The 18,911-nt window shown below is 42.9% G+C and overlaps 1 protein-coding gene across 1 annotated transcript in view; it reads left to right on the forward strand.

The window, feature by feature from the left end:
* The window catches only part of LOC125916876 (ATP-binding cassette sub-family C member 11-like), a 65,562-nt gene that overhangs the window by 659 nt on the left and 45,992 nt on the right, over window positions 1-18,911 (forward strand). The window contains exons 2-6 of the mRNA XM_049623138.1: window positions 3,950-4,092; window positions 5,830-5,966; window positions 8,947-9,150; window positions 11,550-11,676; window positions 15,814-16,047. Of these exons, the coding sequence (XP_049479095.1) occupies window positions 3,950-4,092; window positions 5,830-5,966; window positions 8,947-9,150; window positions 11,550-11,676; window positions 15,814-16,047 (845 nt within the window). The remainder of the gene's footprint in view (window positions 1-3,949; window positions 4,093-5,829; window positions 5,967-8,946; window positions 9,151-11,549; window positions 11,677-15,813; window positions 16,048-18,911) is intronic.

The raw sequence follows: 18,911 nt of genomic DNA on the forward strand, positions 1-18,911 counted from the left end.
TTCTATTCACATAATCACTGAATTTATCTTTTTAAAAAAAGTTTATTTATTCTGAGAAAGAGAGAGAGCATGTGTGAGCAGGGTAGGGGCAGAGGGAGAGGGAAAGAGAATCCCAAGCAGGCTCTGCGCTGTTGTTGCAGAGCCCATCTTGGGGCTTGAACTCACAAACCAAGAGATCATGGCCCTGAGCCAAAATCAAGAATTGGACACTTAACCGACTGAGCCATCCAGGTGCCCCAAGGATTTTTCTTTTTAAACAAATTCACACTGCACTATAGAAACTGCAGTGGGAATAGGTCCATGTTTAAATTGCTTGTTTGATGAATACTTTCTTTTAATCCTATGATTATATTCCTGTGATGGATGTGTCACCCCACCTGGGAAAGCATCAGGACTCTAAATGTGAGGTCTTTAGTGACTTTGTGGCTTTCCTGGCTCCTTCTTTGAAAGACTCTACATCTACATCGTTTATTTATCTATCAAAACATTTATTTATTATTTTTAAATGTTTTAATGTTTATTTATTTTTGAGTGAGACAGAAGAGCATGAGTGGGGAAAGGGGCAGAGAGAGAGGGAGACACAGAATCTGAAGCAGGCTCCACTCTCTGAGCTGTCAGCACAGAGCATGACGCAGGTCTCAAACCCATGAACCATGAGATCATGACCTGAGCTGAAGTTGGATGCTTAACCTACTGAGCCACCCAGGCACTCCTCCATCAAATATTTATTAAGCATCCACTGTATGCTGAGAACTGTACACTAGATTCACAGATACATCAATGAACAGACAAACACGGTCCCTGGTTTCAAAGAGCTTACATTCTAGTGAGGTAGGCAGAAAATAAATAAGCCAACAAAGAAAGAAATGGCCATTTCAGAAATTGATAAGTAAGGGAAATGTAATAGGAAACTATGTAGAAGGTGATAGGAGGAGGACTTCAGTGTTCAGTAGGGAGGTCTGGCAAGGTTACTCCCAGGAGGTGGTGTTTGACCTGAGACTGGAATGGTGAGAATGGACCAGCTCTGCGAGGAGCTGGAAGGAGAATGTTCATGGTAGAGATTAGGACTAGTGCAAACATCAAGGTGGGGAAGAGCTTCCTAGTTGCTGGAACAGAGGAGAAGGCCAGGTACTGGGATGTGGGGACTCAGCAGCTGGGAAGATTTCCTCCGGAAGCTATTGGAACTAGCAAAAGGGAATAAACCTTGGGGCAGAGAAAGTTGACTAGCACAGGGTGTGAATGGACTGGAAAAGAGAGGTATAGGAGGAAGGTCTAATCATCTAAACCTCTTTGGGGCCTGGCTTGCAGGTGCCTCTGCTCCTTGCCTTGGGCACTTTCCTTACCCACTGGTGTATCCTCTGGCCTTAGACACTACATCCTGCTGGGTACGTGGGAAGCACAATGAGGAAGTAAGTCAGTTCCTCCAGAAAGCTCTTGCCACAGGTTACCTTGCTGCTGTGTACCACCCCCCCCCCCACTGCCTTGTTCCCAAACTGTTTCATCATATGCAAATGGCCCATGTCTAAACCAAGTTCATAATCATGACTCTCCCATCCCCCCCCCAAAATGGGGAGAATACAGGGATGGAAACATCTGTTTCCTCTCTGTTTTTATTCCCATCACATCCTGGTCCTTACCCTGACCACAGTGGTGGTCTCGCCACTAATCAGATTGAATATGCTTCCACTCTGGTTCTTCCCAAGAGGAAATTGGGAGGCCAATGACTTCTCAAGGACTGCCAAAGAAAGTTCTGGAGGGAATTCCCCCTGGCCAGTCAAGGAAGCAGAGGTGGCCCTCATCACATTGGAGGGTGGCCCATGCTAATGTGTGGCAGAGGTCCAGGTACGTTAAGATGAACAATTTGTGTTCTGCAAACATATATTCATTGTACACGTTTGCATTTCATTAATTTCCATTTGGTTTACTTTTCCCTGTTTTTAGTTTCCTGGACAAATGCTGTATAGAAAAGGGTCACACCTTTGAAATCCTCAGTGTATCTCTCTGCAGGTGTTTAAAAATAAAACAGATTGGCAGATCATACTAAGCAGAAAGGTGACAGAAAATCTGATTTATTTATTTGAGAACATGGTTCTTAGAGACCAAACAAAGAAATTAGGTGTGACCCTTTTCATACATCTTGATATTTCATTTTCCTCTTACTTATTAACATAAAGCAAAATGTCGAGGTGCATTCATGTTGGAACTACACTCATTCACCAATTGCAATGGTAGCTTGGTAAAGACACAAACATTTATTGGCACGCCAATGATGCAGCCCCTTGCCAGCTCATGACTTGCAATCTAGAATTTGTTGCCTCCACTCCCTGCCTCCTGCCATTCCCTCCCCTGGAAATCTTTAGGTAGTGAATGAACTGTACTGCAATACACTGTGGTCCGATCCCCAGGGACTTCTATTGAATTATACCAATTTTACTGTAATGTGTCTGTGTTCCAGGCTGGTTCACGGCAGCCAGAAATCTTGTTTCTTCCCAGAGTCTTAAACAAATTGTGTGACACTCTCTCTTACCCAAAACATGTCCTTCTCTCTCTTTGTTCATTTCCATCATCCCTGAGAGATTCACTTATAGCGTCACATGGCAAGTATATCTCATACCCTGATGCCCCCCGTCTGGGGACCCTGTCTTGCATGGTCTATAGCAGAATTCCAGAAATGGAATCCACCAGTTCTGGTTGTGATTTGCTGAAAGGAAGTGGGATGGGAGGGAATGGAATAAAGGCATTTGGAAAATTCTTCTCCCAAGACTGGGTAGTGTGCAAGTCTACTTACTCGAAGCACAATCCAATATTTCAATGTCAAGAGCTGTATCTGAACCCTAAGACAGGCTCCATAATTTGCAGGATCCAGTGCCAAATGAAAATGTGGGGCTCCTTGTTCCAAATTATTAAGGATTTCAAGATAGTGACAGTAGAGCCTTAGCTAAGCCTGGGCCTTTCTGAATATAAGGCTCTGTAAGGCACTGGTCATACCCCATGATGCTGGCCCTGTTGGTCATACCCTGGTCATACCCTGTTATATACTCTCTTTTTCCATTCCTTCAGAAATATTCTTAATTGCCATCCCCTCCCCCAACCCAGGCACATCGGTGTTCTGGAAGTGAGTCACATACTCAGAAAGGTAAAATGGAAAGCATTTTAATATATTTTATAATTTTTTTTGCTTTTTAATGTTTATTTTTGGGAGAGAAAAAAAGACAGAGCATGAGCGGGGGAGGGGCAGAGAGAGGAGACAGAATCCGAAGCAGGCTCCAAGCTGTCAGCACAGAGCCTGACGCAGGGCTCAAACTCACGAACCGCGAGATCATGACCTGAGCTGAAGTCGGATGCTTAACCCACCGAGCCACCCAGGTGCCCCTGCATTTTAATATATTTTTAAAATACCTTGGGTAATTTAAGATTCCTAAATTATGTCCAGCTCCAATCCCCTGATTCTGTGAAAACTGAGAGTCAGAAAATGGCAAAATTACATTTTTTAAATTTATTTACTCATCCATTTATCCTTTATTTACTGAGTACCTGTGATCCTTTTAGCACTCTCCCAGGCTCCAAGGATTCAATAGTGAGCTAAACAGACATGTCCCTGTCCTTGTGAGGCTCTCTATTTAGAGCGGGAAATGAACTCTGAACAAATAACGATTCACACAAATATTTAATTACAAACTGGGGTAAGAGAAGAAGCATGGTTCTATGAGCAAGCTTGGCCCTAGGTTGTAGGGTTGGGAGTGGGTGGTTAGAAAAGGTTTCCCTAAGTGATCTTAAGCCTCAGTAGATGTTTAAAAAGAGGGACCCATTCCAGGAAGAGGGAAGAGCAGGTGCTGTGTCAGTGGCCCAACCTTCTGCATGACCCTGGCACACTCCCTGCAGGGGGATGTCCCCCTCTCCTGACTGCTCAGGGCTGAATCTAAGCTGCTCTTACCTGCTGCCTTTTCAGATTCTCTGATTCTTGGAAAAGAAGGATTGGCAGAAGAGCTGAAAATGACCAGGAAGAGGATATACTGGGTCCCCAGGTCTTCTGGTGGCCTCGTGAATCTTGGCATGGACATGAGCGATGACATGGTTTCAGGACTCAGCTATGTAAGTAGGTCTCCTTTGCATCAAAATACCAGGAAACTGAATTGACAGGGTATTCTCAATGGTCACGAATTAGGTTAGAAAATTTTGTCCCATATTTATTCAACCACCTTGACTTCTTTTAATGGATCTCAGGCTTCACAATTAGATGAATTGTACTCTCTGGTCATGACACACCCTCTTGGTCTGTCTATCTACCTATAATCTATCTATCTATCTATCTATCTATTGCCTATTTATCTATATATTTACTTATAATAATACAATAAGCACCGGTAAACCCATCAACAACTCACCACCTTGGACCTTAACAATCACATCCAGCTATTGATCTTCTCCCCGACTTCATTCCCCAGCTTTCCCTACCTGAAGTAAACACTGTCCCAGATCTTTTCTCATCAATCCCTTACTATGCTTCTAAGATACTATTATTTAGCCTATATGAAGCCCTAAAGACACTATTCTTTTTTATTTTAGTTGTTTCCCACTTTATCAATTTCTAAAAATGTTTATTTTTGAGAGAGAGAGAGAGAGAGACTGAGCACAGGCGGGAGAGGGGCAGAGAGCGAGAGATACGGAGTCCGAAGCAGGCTCCAGGTTCTGAGCTGTCAGCACAGAGCACGATGTGGGGCTCGAATCCAAGAACTTGGAGATCATGACCTAAGCCGAAGTCAGCCACTTAACTGACTGAGCTACCCAGATGCCCCTGTTTCCCACTTTATCAAAAGGGTCACATGTAATGTTTGGGGCTTACTTTCTTACTTATTGATTTCTTTTTGGTAGGTTTACTCTCAGAGGGCAACTTGGTCTCACATTGTGTGGGTAACTAACTATAGCTCCCTTTATTCTTGTCTACACTGTGTACCACAGATAAAAAAAATGGGGAGGTAGAGTGACCTGTCCAGAGGCACCCAGTGAATGTAGGGCATACCCAAGGCTGGGACTCAGTTGTCCTAACTCCTGGCCCACTGCTTATTCCCTACCCAGCAACCTTTTTTTTTTTTATTTAAAAAATTTTTTAAATCTTTATTTATTTTTGAGAGAGACAGATAGAGTGTGAGCAGGGGAGGGAAGAGAGAGAGGGAGACACAGAATCTGAAGCAGGCTTCAGGCTCTGAGCTGTTAGCACAGAGCCTGACGCAGGGCTCGAACTCATGAACTGTGAGATCATGACATGAGCCAAAGTTGGATGCTTAATGACTGAGCCACCCAGGCACCCCTCTTTTATTTTTTTCTTTAAATTGAGGTATAATTGATGTGAAACTTACTAGTTTCAAGTGTACAACATTTATTCAATATTTACATATAGTGCAAAAAGGTCACTACAATATTACTTCCATCATCACATATAATTACAAACTTTTTTCTTGTGATGGGAAATTTTAAGATCTACTCCTTACCAGCTTTAAAACATACAAGGCAGTATTATTAACTGTATCAACCATGCCATACATTATAACCCCATGACTTATTTATTTTATAACTGAAAGTTTGTGTCTTTTCATCCCCATCACCCATTCTGCCCACACCCCACCCCTGCATCTGGCAACCACTGATCTGTTCTCTGAGCTCTTTGTTGGTATTGTTTTTAAGTTCCACATGTAAGTGAGATCATACAGTGTTTGTCTTTCTCTGACTCTAGCAGCTGGATGTGGAAAGATCCATCATCCTTGGGTGGCCAACACTTCAGGACAGTATGAGGTCAGGAAACTGATGCTCTTTTGGTTTTTCTTTCCCAAGAAAACTTACACCCTAGAAGACAGCCCCTGGAGCCAGCAGGTGAGGAAGCCTGAGACACGAGGGACAGCAACAGAGCTCCATTGGGGGAAGTATGATGCTGCCTGGAGAACCATGATTCCCTTCCGTCCCAAGCCACAGTGAGTTCTGAGGGGGAGGTGAGGGGCAGTACCCATTATGACAATGTTCCTCAGACACAAACACATACATCCCTCCCAAAAATGTCTGAACATTCATGTCACCAGCACAGCCAAATAAGTCTAGAGCAGCCTGAGGCACATCAGAAGGCAGAGTCAGATCATTCATTCATTTATTCTTTCATTCATCTATTTATTCATCCAACAAAGATTCACTGAGAACCTACCAGACACTGTGCTAGACCTCAGAGGAAAAGTACTAAGCAAGGCAGACATGATTCTTGCCCATCATGGACCACGCACTGGGGAAAAAGACAATAGCAAGTAAACTCATAAATAAACATGTGGTTACAAGCTGCTTGAAGACAGTGCTATGAAGTTTGGGGGAGGGGGGAGGTGGGCGGTGCTGAGGGACATTGAAACAGTGACAACTTGGTAGGTGCTTGGTACTTAAGCTGTGCTCTGGAGGATAAACATGATTTTACCAGGCCAAAGTAAAAGAAGGATGATCTGAGCAGAGGGAACAGCATGTGCAAAGGCCTGGCCTTGAGGTGAAAGGAATACAACATGATGTGTCCAGGAACTGAGAAGGAGGTCAGCATCACTAGAATCATGTGTGATGATGGGCATGGCATGAGATGAGATTGCAGAGGGACATAAGTCTCCACAGGGCACATTAAATATGTTAGTCTTCATTCTAAGAGAAATGAGGAGCTATTAAATGCCCTATGATGGTACCCTTAAACTTATGAGTTAAAGAAATTCGATGTATCCTTCTCCAGTAAATCAAAGTTTAAAATAACCATTCCCAAATGTCTTTCTGACTTCTATAATCTTGCTTTCAGGGTCCTGCACAGAATCAGGTACATATTCATTTATTTATCGTCTATGGACAGGACCTTAACATTCTTCTAGAATGATTCTAGAATCATCCTAGAATTGCCACAAGGACTCTGTTTTGTATTAACAATCCCATCTTCTCTCTCACGTTTGCTAAGATTTTATCAACGAACTGGAGTTGTTTTCCTATTTTTTTGAAAACCTGAGCTCCCATCACCACATCACTCCCACTGAATTGCTCTTATCTCCACCAAGAATAAAGAATGTGGGTGCTTAAGTGCGCCCAGGCAGCCTCATTGAGAGAAACATTCTGCTTCTACCAGACCTTGGGCATAGTGGCACCAGCTCACAGATTCTTGCCCTTTCTCTGCAATCATACATGGCCCCACATATCTAGTGATACCTGGTACAGACTCCCACCTTCCTAGTCCCTTCTCTCTCCAGCATGTAGACAAAGGTGTGGCTAGCCTTGCCCAGAATGCACAGTCCGGGGCTGGTGGGCGGTGAGGCTGGGAAGGGCCAGTGAGTGGAGAAGAGGGTGTAGCCCAAAACAAAACAAAAGCATCCCATGCATTTGGCATTTTGTATTCTCATCTCTCACCCCAAGTCTTTTTTTTTAACTGAATTTTCTTCATATTGAAACATACAGCATTAAAGTCAACTTTGGAAAAAAAGAAGTAGAAATTATATACAATCCCAACACCCTAGTCCAATCATTATTTCTGTATTTGTGAATCATTTCCAGGAATATGACCTTGTCATTCTAGTTTATTTACTTTTTATTCCATTTTTTATTTTTGTGAAAATTACATAAGCAAAATATAGAAAACATGAAACAGTAAGAATCTCTTTTCTTTTATCTTTACCAATTCTAATCCCTTTGTCAAAGTCAACCACTATTAATAATTTGAAATAAATGTATGTATACATGTATAAATGTGTATATATAAAAATGCAAATGCACATGTACGTATAATACATAAATATGTAAATGTGCATATACATAAATATATAAATGTGCATATACATAAATATATAAATGTGTATATACAATTGTTAATAGTGGTTGACTTTATATATATAGTTTTGTCTGCTTTCTCTCATTTCTTCCTTTTTTAAAAGTTTATTTATTTATTTTGAGAGAGAGAGAGAGAGCACATGCGTGTTGGGTAGGGGCAGAGAGAGAGGGAGAGAGAGAATCCCAAACAGGCTCTGTGCTGTCAGTGCAGAGCCTGATGTGGGGCTTGATCCCACAAACCCTGAGATCATGACCTGAGCCAAAATCAAGATTCAAATGTTTAAGTGACTGAGACACCCAGGCTACCCCTTCCTCTTCTTTTTTAATGTTTATTTATTTTTGAGACAGTGAGCATGTGCGTGTAAGTGGGGCAGGAACAGAGACAGAGAGGGGGACAGAGGATCCAGAGCAGGCTCTGTGCTAGCAGCACAGAGCCTGATGCAGGGCTCAGACTCACAAACCGTGAGATCATGACCTAAACTGAAGTCAGACACTTAACTGACTGAGCCACCCAGTTGGTTTTTTTATGTAAGTAAAAATACTTTTTACTTTTATTATGTACGTAAAAATATGATAAATTTCTTGACCCACAAGTGGCCTTTTTTTCCTTTCTTACTATGCTCAGAGCTCATTTCATGTTCTACATATAGGTCAACTCCGTTTGTGGACGCTTGTGCATTGTTTTCCACATATGGGTATACCCTATTTCTTTTCTTTCTTTTAAGTCATTCCCCTAATAATAGGTGTTTTTGTTGTTTCTGTTTTTTTTTAATTATTTTAAGTTTATTTATTTATTTTGAGAGAGAGAGAGTGCACACAGCAGGGGTGGGCAGAGAAAAAGAGAGACAGAATCCCAAGCAGGCTCTATGCCAGGGCTCAAACTCAAAAACTGTGAGATCATGACTTGAACCGAGATCAGGAGTTGGATGCTCAACCAACTGCACCACCCAGGCACCCTTGTTATTTCTGGTTTTTAACTATCACACATAATAGAGTAATAAAAAAAAAACAAACATGCTTTTTTTTTTTTTTTTGTACATCCAGATGACCACACTGTGCTTTTTACATAGTATATAATTCATTCCTGCAAAATCTTGCCCTTGGCTTAATTTTATGTCTTTACAGCCCTTATCATAAGGGCAACTATATGACCTGTGACCTCTCTGTTAGGTTTCCTGCCCCTCAGCCCATGGATGATGCTGGCCTCTTCTCCTACTTCACGTTGTCATGGCTCACCCCACTCATGGTCCGAGGTTTGCAGAGACGCTTAGATGAGAACACCATCCCCCAGCTGTCGGTCCATGATGCCTCAGACAAAAATGCTAAAAGGTAAAGTCTTATTGGACAAACCACTGGGTTGGTTAAAGACCATGTCTTGTGGGATTGGTGACCAAGGATGCTTAAGAGTAGCAGGTAGGGTCTGTCTTCAGACAACCAAAGAATATTGACTCTAGCAAGAGGCCTCACTATACTTCATGAACCCCCTGAAATGGTACTCACTTTATATGTATCGGCTAGAGACCTTTGTCTGGAGCAAGGATTCACATCTTTTACCTGATTTGCCTAAGGGCCCAAGACCCCAAGAAAGTTAGAAATTACTGCCTATTGTCCCTTTTGCTTTTTCTTCTGGATCAGATGTTTACCTATGTCACTCATCATTAAATTCTGGGTTAGTGACTAGTCTCCGAATCCTTAAGTCATCACTAACTAGGTGTGTGGTTAAGGTTCCTACACAACCTACTTCACAAGGTAATATGAGGATTAAAGGGGGGGGGATGAATAAACGACTTCAAATGTTCTATACTCATGTTCTTACCTCTAGCTACTTCATGAGAGACACCAGGTAGAGAATCACATTATCCAAATATGCTCCAGGAAATGGTAGTCCCTGGAGAGCTTCCCAGAAGAGAGCATTCTGCGGTCAAGAGAGTCTGTGAAATGTGGCATACTTATTTGCCAGGTCTCAGAGATTTGTTTACAAAGCAAATTAATGTACTTAAGTCACTGGGAAAACAGAAACTGGTTTAACTTTGACCCATTGCTTCTTGGAATTATTCAGTAAAGAAAAAAAAAGTTTTCAAGGAACACCAACCTCTTGCATAATGCCAGATGTTGATCAGAATCTCACTGGCTACCCGCTATGATGTCAGGCAAGTCATTTACCCTTTCCAAGACCCTGTGTCTTTATGTATAAAATAAAGGATTATAAAATTTATCTCATGGTCCTTCACAGAATTGATGTAAGAATCAAAAGAGATGGTAAATTCAATATGAAGACCCTGGAAAAATGCCTAGTGCATAATAGACAACCAAAGTGTTTGTTTGTCCTTCTGTGACCATTATGAGCACAGGATCTCCTGATCTACGTCTATTCACTTAGGGCTCACTGATTCTGCCGTTTTTGTTCTATAACTCACATGAAAGTGTCCACCAATACTTTTTTACAAATCACTCCACTTTGGGATTTTTTTTTTTTAAATAATTATCCATGCATTCACACCTTTACAGAGGCTTCTTTCTCTGTGTTCACCACTGAACCAGCAGGGTTCTGGGGTGCATCTTCCCTAGTCCTTCAGGAGAACTACTTTGACTTCTGTGAGGATTTGCTGACAAACTGCCAGCCATCAATCGTCACTACCACTCACATCAGCCACAGCAGCAGAGCCACCATTGTCACCACCATCACCTTCATTATTACTATCACAATTCGTATTTCTCATTTGCCCATCCAGCACCTCCCATGACCATTACAAAAGGGTTATGAAGTAAATAGGAAAGATGCGATTTCCCCCATTTACACTTGAAGAAACTGAAAACTCAGAGAAGCAAAATTATGTTCCTTGAATCATAGTTAATGAATGGAGGAGGTGAAGTTTGAAACCATGTCTTTTGAAGAATTTTTTCTTAATTTATCTTAATGTTTGTTTATTTTTGAGACGGGGGGAGAGGCAGAGAGAGAGGGAGACACAGAATTGGAAGCAGACTCCAGGCTCCGAGCTGTCAGCATAGAGCCCGACACGGGGATTGAACCCATGAACCATGAGATCATTACCTGAGTCAAAGTCGGACGCTTAACCGACTGAGCCACCCAGATGCCCCTGAAACCAAGTCTTTTGAATCTGGTAATCATGGTGAGAAATTGATACAGTTGCTAAGAGAGTTGAGAGCAGGCTATGGGGAAACTTGGATTTGTTTAGTCAAAGTGGAACAAACTCCAGAGCTTTTTATCTCTGTGGATTGGGTTACATGTGGGGATAGAGCTGGAATGAAGGGAGGTGGCCCCAAAGTCTGGCCCATGAATAATGAAATCCTCTAACACATATGGGTGTCATTTTTGCTTTACTTACCTAGGGCCCAGACCCCCCAAGTTATCTGGCCCACACAGATGGGCATGGGATAGGACAGTTGTTTTATAAATTCAGGGAGGAAAAAGCAGCCTGGAGTTTTGATAGCAGGTGAGGGAAGGTAGGACAGGAAAATTCTCATGATGTTTGTTTCCTTCTGGCTTTAGGCTGGGCACAAGTGTCCATGGCTATAGGAGTGAAGGGTAGAAAGTACTAGAAATGCCTGCCATGAGAGCCTTAGTGACATAACATGCATAAGCAGTGCTGCTCTCAGGCCCTGAGCACAAAAGTTGGCTCTCCATGCTCCTGCTCTGTAAGTAGTCCTGGAGCCCCTGGGCATCGTCCTTGATGTTCTCACTATGGGCAGTGGTCATTGCCTTCCAGAGAGTGGAACATGGTGGAGCAGGAGCCAGGAAGTAAAAGGGCACGTGCCAACATGATGATTGCAGCTGAGAGGCTGGATTGTGGATGTGTGGGAGGCATCCTGGGCCACATTAAGACTCTGGAAGCTGTAAGCACCACAATGGCTATTTTCCAGTCACCAGCTCCTGTATCAAATATAATACAAAATAAAAGAGAAGTATGAGAGAGTCAACAAAATTCTTAATTTCTGTCATGATAACTTCTTTGATGCTTTCTTGAAATATTGCTTTTCAATTTTTTCCTCCAAAGAAATGTTTTTGGTGTTCTTGTGTTGCTGGTGTCACACAAACAGCCTAGACATCATTCACTCAGATTGGCAAAATAAGGGCACATTTTTATATTTATTTATCTATTTTTTTAAGTTTCTCTTAAACTTGAGTTAATTAATTAAAATGTTTATTTAGTTTTGTGGGGGGAGAGGCAAACAGAGAGGGGGACTGAGGATCTGAAGCAGGCTCCATGCTGACAACAGACAGCCCGATGCAGGGCTCGAAATTACGAATCATGAGATTATGACCTAAGCAGAAGTCAGACACTTAACTGAGTGAGCCACCTAGGTGCCCCTAAGGGCACTTTCAATTAGGTGGTCCAACATTGGGTCGCCCTTTAGGGGGCTTTGAAATAAGTGGAGGGACTTTTTGGAGGTCATAGTTTTGGGTTTTATGAATCTTAATCTGTGTATAAAAAAAAGTGACATTATTCGAAGTCTTAGGCTATTTCCTCAACTAAATGTATTCTAGGATAACAAAATAGTTGATGAGATAAAGTTATTTTTTATAGAAAAATTCAAACTACTACATACAGAAGGAATGCCAGAATTAGAAATCATAATTTTGCCAGCACTAATGGAAGTGGATCTAGGCAATGGTCATCAATGATGAGGAATGAATGGCGGTGAATGAGTCAGGCTGATACACCTTAATCCACCGATACCCTGAACATTACTAATAATGGGACAGCTGACCTTGTGTCTTCTAATGTTATGCAAAAGAGGTACACTACATCACCTATTAAATATTTTTGCCAGCTGACCTGAATTCTGAATTTCATTAAGCCTCTAGATCTAACTAAGAATTTAATAGATACAGAGCATAGAAGGTTATATTAGACAAGACAGGGATGTAATCAGTCAAACCCAGAATGTGGGAAATTCTATGGGATAAATGACCCAATTTCTTCAACAAACAAATGGCAGAACGTGCAGAGAAGGGGAAACTGCTACAGGTTAAAATGAGATGCAAGAAATCTATCAGATTTGTCTTTTAAATGCAATGTGTGTGGAATGCCTGGGTGGCTCAGTCAGTTAGGCATCTAACTCTTGATCTCCCCTCAGGTCTTGATTTCAAGGTTGTGAGTTCAAGCTCCATGTTTTGCTCCATGCTGGGTGTGGAGCCTGCTTTTAAAAAAATAATTAAATGCAATGTGTGGACCTTGTTTGGATCTTAGGCAGACTGACTATAAAAATGTGTTTTTGATGTAATTAGAGAAATTTGAAAAAGACTGTGTATTAAATGCCATTAAGGATTTTATTAATATATGTAATTAATATATTATATTCATATATAATAATTAATTGCTATAATAATTAATAATCATTAATTAATAACTATTATAAGGTCGCTGTAGGGTTTTTTAAAGGCCTTATCTGGAACAGATACATCCTGAAGCATTTGTAGATGAAATGATATGTCTGGGATTTGCTTGAAATTCTCCAGCCAAAAAAAAAAAAAAAAAAGACAAACAGGAAGAGAGAGGAAACACTAAAGTCATATATCAATCATTCTTGAAATGGGAATGGGTATTTAGGGAGATTCCCTACGTCCTTTCTACTTTTGTGAGGTTTGAAAACTTCTGTAACAAAGCTCGCAGGCTTGCAAGACATATGACATGTGGGTGACATATGCAAAGAGACTTCACTTGGTTCACTTTTCCTCTTGTCAAGGCTCTGCCTCCTTTGGGAAGAAGAAGTCTCAAAGCATGGGATTGAAAAAGCTTCAGTGCTCCGAGTGATGATGAGGTTTCAAAGAACAAGGGCTATTTTGGATGTATTTCTGTGTTGCTGCTTCTCTGCCATGAGCGTGCTAGGGCCGGTAAGTGGCTGACTTCATGAGGTTTGGGGGACTCCAGGCTTTAGAAATTAGCACATTAGGGGTGCCTGGGTGGCTCAGTTGGTTAAGCGCCTGACTTCAGCTCGGGTCATGATCTCATGGTTTGTGAGTTTGAGCCCCGTGTCTGGCTCTGTGCTGACAGCTCAGAGCCAGGAGCCTACTTCGGATTCTGTGTTCCCCTCTCTCTCTGTCCTTCCCCTACTCACACTTTGTCTCTGTCTCTCTCCAAAATAAATAAACATAAAAGGGAAAAAAAAGAAATTGGCAATTTCAAGTGCACACCGGGAGTTGGGGACTGTTTGCCTCTCAACTGCTACTCAGAAGATAAAGAACTTTTGGAGGCAGTAGAGCTAGTAGTTAGGAATGTGAATTCTTTTTGTTTGTTTGTTTGTTTGTTTTAAAGTTTATTTTTGAGAGAGGGAGAGAGTGCACATGCATGCAAGCTGGGGAGGGGCAGAGAGAGAGGGAGACAGAGGATCTGAAGTGGGCTCTGCATTGACAGCAGAGAGCCTGATGTGGGGCTAGAACTCATGAATACCATGAGATCTTGACTTGAGCCAAAGTTTAACTGACTGAGCCACCCAGGCACTCAGCAGTGTGAGTTCTGCAGCCATCGCTTGGGTTCGAACCTTGGCCCTGCCACTTAATTGCTGGGTGACTTTAGGCAATGTGTTTATCTTCTCTGTGTCTTAGTTTCTTTAAGGAACCCCAAGACACTCTTAGTGGTTGACCTCATGGAAACCTCCATGTATAAATTGGATGGGATAACATTACCTGCCTCTCAGGGTAAATTTAAATGAGATAGAACACAGCCTGACTCAGTATGAGCTAGCTGCTTTGAGAAATGGCTGAGCAGCTCTGGGAATGTAGGTGGCAGGAACTAATGGAGGACCAATGTACCATGGTTGGGATGAACTAGCTTTATTTCCTGTCCTCCAGGTCTTCAGGCCAAGATTCTAAGTGCAGAGAGTAAGTCCCATTGTCCCAGCTGGGGTCACATGCTCACCAGTTAGCCAGCAGAGCATAGGGCTCTTTGACAATCTGGCCTAGACTGCATGCCATGGGACAGGTGCAAGTCTTTCCAGATGAAAATGGGAGTGCTATTACCAGCTAAGAGGAGAACGGATGTAGGTCAGGAAGGAACAACAGCTGATGACACACAGAGATATGTGACTAGGTGACAGTGTGCTGGATATTCTCCATTTGTCCCTCTAGCTCCATCTTCCACCATTCCCCATGCTGCCCTGTGCCCCTAATGCATGGCCTGTATGGATCACATTAATGGGGTCCCCCTGCCTTCTGGCTTCTGGTTGGGTTGGACCAATGGAAGACTACAATAGGAGACTGCAGGGAAGGAGAAAGTGAAGGCAGGATATTTATTTCTCTGACTGCCTCCTTCCCTGACACTGGAGGTTGGGGACCAGACTTCTGGGAGGAGGCCTTTCTGTATGACTTTCTCCTTCTGGATTCCAGTGACCTAACTCTACCCTATCCCTCCAGGTCTGGAAGGTAACAGTTCCCTGCTGTCACTAGCTTCATGTGTTCTGCCATTCCTTGTTGGATTTCCCAAATTCTGCCCACACCTTCATAGTCAGTTCATCAGCTCCTGAGTTACTCCTTTTGGGTGTGTGTTCTGTTTCCCGTCAGGCCAAGCTATGAGGTGGCAGAGCCAGGATTCAGATCTGGGTCTGTTCAACTCCTGTCTCCTCCAAGGGGACTGTGAGCTTGAGAGCAAGGTTATGTTTCAGTTAGTTTTGATCATTTTAAAAATGTTTTTATTTTATTTTATTTTTGAGAGAGAAAGAGAGAGAGAGATACCAAGAGAGCACAGCAGGAGAGGAGCAGAGAGAGAGAAAGAGGGAGACCCAGAATCTGAAACAGGCTCTAGGCTCTGAGTTGTCAGCACAGGAGCCCAATGCAGGATTCAAACTCACGAACTGCAAGATCATGGCCTGAACCGAAGTCAGATGCTTAACTGACTGAGCTACCCAGGTGCCACAGTTTGGGTCATTTAATAAGCTCCCAGTCTTGACCTGAGGACCTCACACACAGCCCATGTTTATTATGCCTGAAAGGATGGAGAAGTCTGAGTAATTCAAACTCCTGTTTCCTTCTAGATGCTGGTTATACCAAAGATCCTGGAATATTCTGAAAAGCAGTCGGGGAGTATTGCCTATGGAGTAGGCCTCTGCTTTGCCCTCTTTCTCATTGAGTGCATGAAGTCCCTGTGTCTGTGTTCCTGCTGGGTCTTCAACCAGCGCACAGGCATCAGGTTTCGTTCTGCTGTTTTCTCCTTTGCCTTTCAGAAACTAATGCAATTTAAGTCTGTAACACACGTCACCACAGGAGAGGTGAGTGTCTGGGACTGGATACTGGAGGCCATGCTTGCCTAGCCTTCCTCCAGACATCCCTGCTCTGGGGGGCGGGGAGAGGGAGGAAAAGGAGTTAGAAAATGAGGAATAAAGAGAAAAGAAATAATTCCTAGGATGAGTGTCGATAATCACCAAGAACTACCTCTGGAGACAAGAACAGGTCAACGGTAACTCAGGGGGATGCCACTTCCATTTAGAAGACTTGAAAGAGATTTATTGAACCCATAGTTACTGAGGTCTACTCTGTTCTAGGCCCTGAGGATACAGCAGTGAACAGAAAGACACCAATCCTCAGTTTAAGCACATTGGAAAGTGTACCCCCTCACCCAGCCTGGGGAGGAGGGTAAGGGAGGGACATGCTCAGGGAAACCAAGGGAGGAGCGATTGTAGATTATCTCTCAGCGTGTTAATTCTTGTCTGTGAAAGAGGAGTACTTAGAGCTGCCTGGTTACCAGTTCCCTGCTCTTGCTCTCCTTACAAACAAACAAACAAACAAATGACAGAAATTAGAAAAAGATGCTCCAACTTATGACCTTCAGTCATGGGAGTATTGGAACTTTACATATTAATTTCATGTTCCCTATTTTTCAGTTGCTTACCGGTTACCTCGAGGAGCATGGATTGCTTTTATATTCAAACAGACATTTGATGGGACACCTGGGTGGCTCCGTCAGTTAAGCGTTTGACTCTTGATCTCGGGTCTTGATTTCAGGGTCGTGAGTTCAAGCCCCACGTTTGGCTCCGCACTGGGTGTGAAGCCAACTTTAAAAAAAAAAAAAAAAAAGGAAAATGAACAAACATTTGAATTTTTGGAACAGGCAGTGCTTCTTTGACTTCTTCCTTTTGCCATCTGGCATCAGCAACTGTCTAACCTCACCTACTTTTGTCTCCACTCCTCCATCCCCAGGTTGGTTTCTTCCCTTTGGCCAGGCCTGGCTTAACCTCCAGTTCTCAAACACACCAGGCATTTCTACCTCCAGGCAACGTTTTTCACATCACCCCTGCCATTCTATAATCCCATTCATCCTTCAAAGCCCCATTAAGGTGTCCTCTCCTTCACGACAAAATTGCTAAACCCCACTGTCTACTCCCACCAAGCACAAATCTGGCTGCCCCATATGAGCCTCCTTCAAAGACATAAACCCTTTCAGATTCACTGCTCTATCCCTCAAAATGCCAATGTTTGAATTACACAGGACAGATGTCCAAAACAATGTCTGCTAAATTGACCACTGCCAGGTGGATCTTTTTCTAAACTCAATAGCAAACATAAGGTATTTGTTATCATTGTTACCATTATTCTTCACCATTTTTTCAGTCTTGGAACCTTAGGCAAGGTTCCATGCCATCTCTCTGAAGCTGTAGAATAATAATAAGACCAGCCTTACAGGATTGTTGTCTCATAGGATTAAATGAGTTAGTACATGTAGGAAGGGGACAGTGTTTTAGAAGTGTTAGATTGTATTACTGATTTCTATTAGGCCTTGAGCATGGGGGCTCCTTGTTGTCCTGCATTTGACTGGAGTTGAAATCCATGGCAGCCCTTCTCCCTACTGATCTTGGGAGACTCATCATAGTAATTGCTAACTTCTAAGCCAGACGTTGACCCCAGGGCTTTACCTCATTAGCTCAGTCAGTCCTCTGACAACACTCTTATGTGGTAGTTTCTGTTATTGTTCCCATTGTCACAGAGGTAGAAACTGAGGCAAGGAGGGAGTAGGAAACTTGTGCAAGGTCACGTGATTGGTAAGCAGCAGAGCCTGGCTGCAGGGTCCAGGCTCTGAACCAGGGCACCTACCTGCCTTGCCAAGGAGACCTTCCACACTGAGGCCAGCTCTCTTTCCTTTTCCATGTGCCTCTGTTCTGAGCACCTGCTGTGTGCAAGGCCGATTTCCCCAAACAGCCTCACAGAACATAAGACAAGACAGCCCACTCAGAAGTGGAGATGGATGTAGCTGCTCACCTGAGGAATCCTAGAGTTGTTTCCATAAATTTTACTTTAAAAATAACTTTAAAAACACCTGCATATGTTCTCCTTGGGCACAAAATAGAATAGATGACTCCCTGGGCCCCGTCACTTCCCTTATGCCTGGAGGTGACCACCATTATCAATTTGGCTTGTGTCCTTCTAGACTTTTTAAAGTACATTTAGGTACACATGCAAGTTACCTATGGAAAATATACTGTATCTTGGGTGTGTGTGTTTTAAGTTTATTTATTTATGTATTTTGAGAGAGCGAGAGAGAGTGAGAGAGCGTGATTACACAAGCAGGGGAGGGGCAGAGAGAGGGGGAGAATTCCAAGCAGGCTCTGCACCATCAGCACAGAGCCTGATGTGGGACTTGAATTCACAAACCTGAGCCCAGATCAAGAGTTGGGCGTTCAACTGACTGAGCCATGTAGGCGCCCCTGTGTGTGTGTGTCCTTTTTATATAAAGGATACTATATTTTACACAGGGTTCTGCCACTTGGTTTTACCAATAGAAAATGTATGATACAATTTTTTGGGTGAGTTTTTTTTTAAGTTCATTTATTTATTTTGAGAGAGAGAGAGAGAGAGAGAGAGAGAATGAGTGCATGAGTGGGGGAGGGGCAGAGAGAGAGGGAGAGAGAGTCCCAAGCATGTTCCATACGGTCAGTGAAGAGCCCAAGGCAGGGCTCCAACTCACGAACTGTGAGATCATGACCTGAGCCAAGATCAAGAGTCAGATGCTTAACGGACTGAGGCACCCAGGTGCCCCTTGGGTGAGCTTTTATGTCAGGGACACTACATTGTGCTGTTTTGTAGCTTTTCTTCCCTCCTCATTATGTCTTAGCTTTCCATGTTCACACATATAGATCGT

Source organism: Panthera uncia, unplaced genomic scaffold, assembly GCF_023721935.1.
Source record: "Panthera uncia isolate 11264 unplaced genomic scaffold, Puncia_PCG_1.0 HiC_scaffold_1282, whole genome shotgun sequence".
Lineage (NCBI taxonomy): Eukaryota > Metazoa > Chordata > Mammalia > Carnivora > Felidae > Panthera > Panthera uncia.